At 46.4% G+C, this 9,314-nt stretch overlaps 1 protein-coding gene across 1 annotated transcript in view; it reads right to left on the minus strand.

Moving 5' to 3' along the window:
- The window catches only part of dachc (dachshund c), a gene marked incomplete at its 5' end in the record, with an annotated part of 66,081 nt that overhangs the window by 13,886 nt on the left and 42,881 nt on the right, over positions 1 to 9,314 (minus strand). Inside the window, 3 exons of the mRNA XM_080740703.1 lie at positions 1,250 to 1,384; positions 1,513 to 1,633; positions 3,233 to 3,414. Coding sequence (XP_080596829.1) covers positions 1,250 to 1,384; positions 1,513 to 1,633; positions 3,233 to 3,414 — 438 coding nt within the window. The remainder of the gene's footprint in view (positions 1 to 1,249; positions 1,385 to 1,512; positions 1,634 to 3,232; positions 3,415 to 9,314) is intronic.

Genomic DNA, 9,314 nt, shown 5'->3' on the forward strand with positions numbered 1-9,314 from the left:
ATGCCATTCAGTACGAGAATACATTTGCACGCATACGCACAAACTGTCCATCTCTCTCCTCTCACCCCCCCCCCATCTCTCTTGCTGTACATTTCTGCTGACTGTTTGTCCTTGAGCAGTCCTCATTAAGCTAATGCAAACCTCCCTGACAGGGAGACCAAACAACTGACGTTGCAACGCCGTGGCAACACCGGGCCCTGACGACGGGGAGGCGGTCGTTATGCAGATGAGGTCCAGCTGAGAGCGCGGGAGGCGGGGAGCCGCCCGGCTCGTTAGGCCGCGGCCCTGCAAATGGCTCGCTAATGTAACGCTGCTTCCTGGGCTAATGGATCCCCCGTTTCGCTGAATTATTTGTCTTTTCTCTCGGCGGGGAGGAGACAGGCCCTGGCCACCGGCAGACAAAGAAGAAGAAGAAGAAAGAGACTGGAGGAGAGCGTTTGGAGTTGGGAGAGAACGGGGCCGAGAGCTTCTGAATACTTATGGGCCTATTAGGAATCCTCCCCTCTGTGGAGCATGTGAGAGCATGGAGCGCGGAGGGGTGGGGACCTGAGGTGAGGCAGGTTGGCCACGATAGCTCGGCTTTTAAATCCACGAACAAGCAAGTATACAAAAATATCACATTTTAAAGTTAATGATAGAGAATTAGCCATGTGATACTGGTTTGGAATCATTACATGACCAACAATGTGTTAAAGAAATCTACTGTAACAGAAAGACACAGAAGAAGACACAAATAGTGAAGTAGTGACTGCTTCTTCTTTCATGATGCTAAATCTTGTATTACCGGGATAAAGTTAGCTTACCATGAACCAAACCACATTTTATTCAACTGCATAGTAATAATTCAAATGAAAATATATTTTTGAGCGGTGGTCACACCACTACTATATGGAGCTGTGTGTGTATGCGTGTCTGTATGTAGCCTGCAATACCTCTGCTGACCACACACACACACACGCACGTTAAGGTTCTGGCCAGGCACACTCACTCACACACACACACACACGCACTCACTCATTCACTCACGCACGCACACGCAGCCTCCACCGCTCAGTTCACACAAGTGTGATTTTTTAAATATGCTTGATAAGTCGAAGTACAAAATTCAGACTTTTGCCAATTTTCTTTCTCAAGCAAAGTTTTCTAAACAAGAACTTTGCCAAACTTGTACTAAAATAGCCAATCTACAACCTGACAACACGTTGCAAATTCAGGCTTTAGTTTGACCAGTGTGTCATCCTGTGTGTACCTCTATCAGTGTGGCTCCTCTTGTTGTCCTTGCTGTACTCCAGGGGGGGCACGTCTGTCTCTATGACTCCTTGCACTGTGCTAGGGGAGTGGCCTAACACACCATGGCTCGAAGACATGTTGTCATGGTGTGGGTCTGGAAATAAAACAAAGGAGAACTGTTTAAAAATAAATTGCATTCAATAATAGTTCTTGGCTGATATTTTTCTTCTTTATTTATAGCAGGCTAGGTGTTGAAGTTTAGCTCCCACATTGTGTACGTACGCGTGGACTCTGCAGTGCGTTCTGTGTGAGACGGTGAACTTGAGACACTGCTGCTGTGATTGGATGACATCTGGCCTTCCTCCAATGACGGAGAAGGGGAGGGACTGTCCCGAACTCGCTCCTACCAATCAGCATAAAAGAAAAAGATATGTAAAAATACTGTGAAATAAAACCTTATCAAAATAAACCTTGTGCAAATTGTGACTTCATTTTGGTTTCCAGCCTATTATCAGTTTCTCACAAATTTACTTATCAAGCATTATTTGAATAATAGATGACTATTTCCTCCTGCGAGGGAAATTCAGTATTTTCAGCCCAACCCAGCTGATTCGCTGCCAAGAGCGTGTGAGCAATTAGGGGTCAAGAGTCTTGCTCAGGGACACACATCGACATTGCTACCCTGGCCTGGAATCGAACATGGGACAACCAGGGGCTCTGGTTCCCTAGGCGGGCTCCCTAACCATTCAGCTATGCCTCCCCCACATTTTAAGAATGATAGGATTAAGAATAAAAATTGGCAAACTTGAACATTATTTTACTGAGCCAAACTTGCGTGGCAGGGACATGGAAAAGTAATATAATCTACAATTTGGGGGTTCCACGTTCTTCATCATAATATGAAAGCCAATTTCAAACAACAACAGCAAAATCTATCTTTGGCCCCGTCCGTTGTCGACTATGATATGAGATCCAAAGACAGCCCTTGGCCTCACAGGACTGGGGGCCCCTGGACGTGGTAGTGTGACATGCTATGACTGACAGGGATCCTATGACCTCACCTTTACCAGGCGTGTGCACACATAGACATCAGGCCCCTTGAGCTTGAGCCCCTGCCCTTTTATCCGTCTGTAAAAAGCGTCCTCTATAGACCATGCATGCAGTTTTTACTACGGTGAAAGAAATGCAAATGCCCTCTTTCCATGCCATACCCGAAGGCAGCATTCAAGAGAATTGCCTTGTCCAAACTCTCATGAACTTGAATGCAGCATCTTACAGTATGTTGAAAGAATTGCCCTCACTGTCCAGAAATCCACACCACATCTCCAGTATTGCCTTTTTTAAGCTTAGTTTAGTGTGTCATGAATTACCGAAAATAGCCGACCTCCAAGCTGGAGGTCGGCTATTTTCGATATTTTCACCAAAAGGCCCTTTTAGCAATTTCAGCCCCTGCCTCTCTAACATTGTCTGCACGTCCCTGACCTTTATGACAGAGGTGGGGGCCCTGGCCGTGGTATGTGCATGGTGGAGTTACCTTTATGACAGAGGTGGGGGCCCTGGCCGTGGTGTGAGCGTGGTGGAGTTACCTTTATGACAGAGGTGGGGGCCCTGGCCGTGGTGTGAGCGTGGTGGAGTTACCTTTATGACAGAGGTGGGGGCCCTGGCCGTGGTGTGTGCGTGGTGGAGTTACCTTTATGACAGAGGTGGGGGCCCTGGCCGTGGTGTGAGCATGGTGGAGTTACCTCTATGACAGAGGTGGGGGCCCTGGCCGTGGTGTGTGCGTGGTGGAGTTACCTTTATGACAGAGGTGGGGGCCCTGGCCGTGGTGTGAGCGTGGTGGAGTTACCTTTATGACAGAGGTGGGGGCCCTGGCCGTGGTGTGAGCGTGGTGGAGTTACCTTTATGACAGAGGTGGGGGCCCTGGCCGTGGTGTGAGCGTGGTGGAGTTACCTCTATGACAGAGGTGGGGGCCCTGGCCGTGGTGTGTGCGTGGTGGAGTTACCTTTATGACAGAGGTGGGGGCCCTGGCCGTGTTGTGAGCGTGGTGGAGTTGCGCCACGTTGGCCATGCTGGCCAGCGTGCTCAGGCGGCTCATCTGGCCCATGGCCATGGAGACGGAAGCCGGGGCGAGGCTGCCGGGGATCAGCGGATGTGACATCATCATGAAGGGCAGCTGCTCCAAACCTGGAGGGCAGACAAAGTAGAATGGAACTGAAAAATAAGATGAGAAGATATATTAATATAGTACCGCAAAGTAAGGTAGATAACGTCTCTCTAGCCCCTTTTCCACAACGAGGTGGAACCAGAACTTGCAGAACTTCCAGAACCTGAAACTATTTCTTTTTGGTTCGGGTTTTGTTTCCATAGCACACGGCCCAGTTTCAGACAAAAAAGCCCCCTTTCCACTGCAAGGTGGAACCAGAACTTTCAGGAACCTGAACCTATTTTTTTTTGTTCTGGTTTTGTTTCCATTGCACAAGGCCCGGTTTCAGACGAGGTTCCTGGAACCTTTTTTCAGTCCTGCTCCTGAGGTAGAACTAAACTTAAGTTCTGGGAACCTATGGGAGGGGCCAGGGTTAGGGGACCTTCCCAGTTAGTACTGGTTATATGGAAACGTAAGCAGAACTTGGTCCCGGAACTTCACAGGTTCTTGAAAGTTCTTGGTTCTGGAAGGTTCCGGTTCTAGTTCTGGGTCGGCCCTACAGTGGAAATGAGGCTATAGGTTCTGGGAACCGTTTTTAGGTCCTGATCTTGGTGAAGTTGGTGTAGTACTAAACTTGAGTTCCGGGAACCTATGGGCAGGGCTAGCAGCGGTGCTGCTCTTTTTTTGGGGGGCACCTTACCGGTTAGGTCTGGTTATATGGAAAACGTAAGCAGAACTTGGTCCCGGAACTTCACAGGTTCTTGGTTTCTGGAAAGTTCTGGTTCTAGTTCTGGTTTGGCCCTGTAGTGGAGAAACAAATGGAAACAAAACCAGAACCAAAACAAAATAGGTTCTGGAAACTTCTGGTTCCGCCTCGTAGTGGAGAAAAAGGGCTAAAGTTTGAGAAGCACTGCTCTAAGGGGGTCCTGGCCTCCGGTGCTCCAGTCTGTCACAGCTAAATGGACTGCTTGTCTGTGCTCAGTGCGCTGATGGAAAGGCTCTGTACGCTTCTTGTTCTCTGATGACACACTGAAAGGGCACTCCTTTAACGCCACAACTCCAGCCTCACTCCAATACCACTCCTACAGGACGACTTGTGAGTGTGTGCGTGTGTGTGTGTGTGTGTGTGTGTGCGTGTGTGTGTGTGTGTGTGTGTGTGTGTGTGTGTGTGTGTGAGAAACAAAATATAGGTTGGTTTTACTCCAGTTTACAAGAATTACCAATGTTAGCAACATAAAATAAATGTTACAGCCCCAAATTGCTCCCTTTGAACTTCAAAGGCGTTGTGCACTGAGGTAATTGATTGGGCCATAAATGTGTCAAGTGCTCGTTAGTGATCTCTCTTATCAATGAAAGCATCAAAGACAACTACCTGTTTGATGCCTGTCATAGAGGGAGGGGGGGGATGTGTTTGTATACACACAGACTTGCCTAGTCCCCCTTTAAGTAATTCTGGTTAAGAGAGAGTGCTATTGTAAATGGGACTGGGTACATAATGATGCTGTCATGACTGGTTAACCACTTTACCCTCTGTACATTACTGAAAGGAGTCCCCCAGGGATCTATATTAGTGTGTGTGTGTGTGTGTGTGTGTGTGTGTGTGTGTGTGTGTGTGTGTGTGTGTGTGTGTGTGTGTGTGTGTGTGTGTGTGTGTGTGTGTGTGTGCGTGCGTGCGTGCGTGCGTGCGTGTGTGCGTGCGTGCGTGCGTGCGCATGTGTGTGTGTGTGTGTGTGTGTTGTGGGTAGAGAAATGCAGAGCATGACAAGGATGACTGTGGAGCGAGACGCGCAAGAAAAGACGGGGTGGGTGAAGGAGGAGGAGAGCAGGACAAGGAACAGATAAAGGTTGTTATTCATCCAGCGTGACATTTCTGCTCCCCCTCCTAACTACAGCTCTGAAACATACTGACACACAGGAGGACACACTGCTGCACCCTAAAATGGACCCTTAGCTGTGGTTCTCAACCTTTTCAGGCTGGAGTAACAAAGTCATGACGTGACTCGCTCATCCCCCCGGTTCACGGAAGTAATTTCTCTATATGGAGAATAACATTGCGTCATCTTAAAATCACCTCATATAAGCATTGTGGTCCAAATAATATAAACAAACTGTCTCCACGATATTGTAGGGGAGGTGGCTCTCTATGGTTTATGATAGTCAGTCACTCATATTTGATAAAGCCTGTTTCTAGCGAAAATGGAACTAATTTGGCGACAGTAACATTAGCGTTTTCTCACCATTAGTTGATTCTTCATATCCATATGAGTCAAACCGCTGAGTTCATTTGTTTATGTTTGGAACACAGTTCTTATATGACGCAATATGAAAAAAGTCTAAGGGAATTCAGAATGGGGGGGGGGGGGTGAACCAGGTAGGATGGGTAAATGATGTCAAACTTCGTTGCTCTTCTGAGAAATCGGTCTATATTATTTGACAATTTGGCAAATGTTTCACCGGTATTTATTATGTCGTTTGTTGATTACTTTTGATGCAGTTATAGTCTTTTGATACATTTAGATCTTTTTAGGTCTTAAAAAGGTCTTAAAAGTCCTTAAATTGACACTTCACTGTCGTCTGGGGCCTTCACATGTTGACTGCATTACAGGGCCATTTTTACACTTTCAGAGTTGATTTTTTTTACTCAGCAAAAAACGTAAATCCGGAATTAAGATAACTTTTAGCCATTGATGCTCCAAAGCAATGTCTTTGTTGCTTTATTTCTATCCCAGTGTCAGCGTGATACAAAATAATGGAGGTGCTTCAACACTTTCTCAACCACCTGCATGTGTTATACCACAACACTGAAATATAAGCTTGGACACTCTGCTGTTTCTGCTCCTTTCTTGAATCAAGCCTGCCTGCTATCTTTAAAAGACAATTCTTCCGCTCAGCAACACCCCAGTGTGCCATTTCTCTCCTTCTATACTCGAAACAAACAAACCTGTCAGGGAGAAAAAAACGACATAAATATTTATCACTTAATAAAAGACAAAAAAACAAAAGAAACACAGGGAGGAAGTGGAACAAAAGAAACTGATGGCCGTCCTGGTGCAGCGCCAGCAATGCATGCTGGGTAATTATGAACACAAAGGAAAAAATCTTGGACTCAATTCTGCACAATTGTCGCAAAAATAATAGAATGAGTGCACAGCACTGGCAAAAAAAAGCCCCCCACCCAAAGAGAGAAGGAATCAGTGGTGTAAAGTAACTAAGTACATTTACTTAAGTACTGTACTTAAGTAAGATTTTTAGGTATGTGTACTTTACTTGAATATTTCCAATTTCCAATACTTTTACTCCTACTCCACTACATCTCAGAGACAAATATTGTACTTTTACGCCACTACATTTATTTGAGAACTTTGGTTACTAGTTACTTTGCAGATATGAATGTATATATTATTACAAAACATACATTAATCAACTTTAGCCATATTTTATACCCAGGCTATTTGAAAATAGCTGATCTACAAGCTCACAACGTGTCGCATTGCAGATCTGCTATTTTCAAACGTTTTGTACTTTTACTTTTGGTACTTTAAGTCATCTTTGATGCCAATTCATCTGTACTTTTATTCAAGTACATTTTGAATTCCAGACTTACTTGTAACGGAGTACATCTACATTGCAGTATTGATTCTTTTACTTAAATAAAGAGTGTGAGTACTTTTTCCACCACTGGAAGGAATGAAATAGAAGAAAATACTGTAGAAATAGAAAACAGAAAGAAATTTAAGAAAGAAAGAAAGAAAGAAAGAAAGAAAGAAAGAAAGAAAGAAAGAGAGTGTAGAGCTGACTTTATGAGTTGGGGCTGGCTGGACATATGTGCAATGCTTTGTGCATTTGGCAGATTAGCCCCTGCCTTGCCCAGAGCAGCAAGCAATCCAAACAAAAGATGTGTGTGAATAGAGCTAAATGACCAGCTGCTCAGTCAGTCAACTAGCAGCCAACTCCAAATATTAAAGCCTCCCGTTAGAAACCGCCAGTCCCACCCCTCTCTGTTCACTTCTCCTTCGCTCTTCCTCGCTTGCTTCTTTGCCCTCCTTCCAGAGGCGTCAATTGGGTATGGCAAGCTATCGCAGCTGCCATGCCTTGGCTACAGGGGGACATAATAAAATGTACTTTTCATCGTGCCTGTTGCTAAGGTATGGCAACATGACTGGTGTCTTGAGGGCGCGCGTGCAAGACACCAGTCATGTTGCCATACCTTAGCTTTCGCTGAACTGACGCCACTGCCTCCTTCCTCTCTCTCTCTCTCTCTCTCAGTATACTATTTCATTAAGGAACATCAAAAACGTCAACAACGTGCCTTCTCTTATGCTTCCTCCAAACAAACCATTACAGTAAACAAACAGTTACTGTAAATTTCCCAGAAGATCTTGTTAAATACAGAAATGTCTGCTCACGCACGCACACGTCCGCACGCGCACACATCTGCACACGCACACACATCCGCACACGCACGCCACACACGCACGCACACACACGCACACGCGCGCGCACACACACACACACACACACACACACACACACACACACACACACACACACACACACACACACACACACACACACACACACACACACACACACACACACACACACACACACACACACACACACCCTCCGAGCCTATAAGGTGTCACACTCAGCATTTGTGTGCAGTGTGTGTTCTTGTGTGTGTGTAATGTGAGATTGCCTTTGTAGTGGTTTAAGCACCGGCAGGGGCCGGCCCCTTCCCATAAGGCCGTGGGTGGCAGTATGGAAAAACACATCGTGCTTATACGCCGTGCACGTGAATGCATGCATGTTTTCTATGTGACTCTGTCATTACCAATGATTAAGCTTTACAGGTTTATAATGGCTGGCGGTTACCATGCCACTTAACTGTGTGCAGATGCTGGCAGACAAAGCTACCGAGTGTATACAATGGTAAACAATGCTTACGACTGCAACGCTTTTGAGACAGACATGGCTAAAGGGGAAAATGTGCCACACACACACACACACACACACACACACGCACGCACGCACATGCCGGCACGCACGCACGCACGCACACGCGCACACACACACACACACACACACACACACACACACACACACACACACACACACACACACACACACACACACACACACACACACACACACACACACACACACACACACACACTGTAACTGCATGCAGACATGCAAGCAAAACATACACAAAATTCATACTGAGGACATAGGCATATTTGCACAGTATATTTTTGATTGACTAACTCCATTCAAATGTGTGTGTGTGTGTGTGTGTGTGTGTGTGTGTGTGTGTGTGTGTGTGTGTGTGTGTGTGCATGTGTGCGCGTGTGTGCATGTGTGCGTGTGTGTGTGTGTGTGTGTGTGTGTAAGCGTGTCAGTCTGATAGTGTATTCCGGACGGGCCGCCGTAAGCCCTGTCATCTATCTAAACACACTGATGCTGTTTTAACCTGTCGATAACGGTGGGGGCGATGTCCGCGACGCCTCGCTCGCGTTTGTGTGTGTGCGCGAGTGGCGCACGCGCCTGTCCGTTCTCCCATCGATTGTCCGGCGGTTGTCGTTTGCATTCAGGATGGTGAATTAGAGAGAAAGACTATTGATCTGGCCCTGGCCTCTCATCTTAGTCATCTCTCTATCATCCAGGTACGCTTGTTTTCTTTGTCAGCTGCTCTCTCTGCCGTGAAGTGCGGTGGGTCTCAATAAGGAATATGTTTTTTTATGCCAAAAGGAAGAAAAAGCCACGTATTTGGGAGATATATACATGCACCTACCTCACAAACTCATGGTGTGACTGAGTCCCGATTGGCTTCTCCACATTAGACCAGTGGTTCTCAACCTTTTCAGGCCGCGACCCCCAAAATAATCATATTTGAACTGGGGGACCCACCACCCTGCACAAGCACTTGGAATTTTAGGAG

The sequence above is a fragment of the Nannobrachium achirus genome (genome assembly GCF_963921795.1).
Source record: "Nannobrachium achirus genome assembly, chromosome: 13".
NCBI classification, from domain to species: domain Eukaryota; kingdom Metazoa; phylum Chordata; class Actinopteri; order Myctophiformes; family Myctophidae; genus Nannobrachium; species Nannobrachium achirus.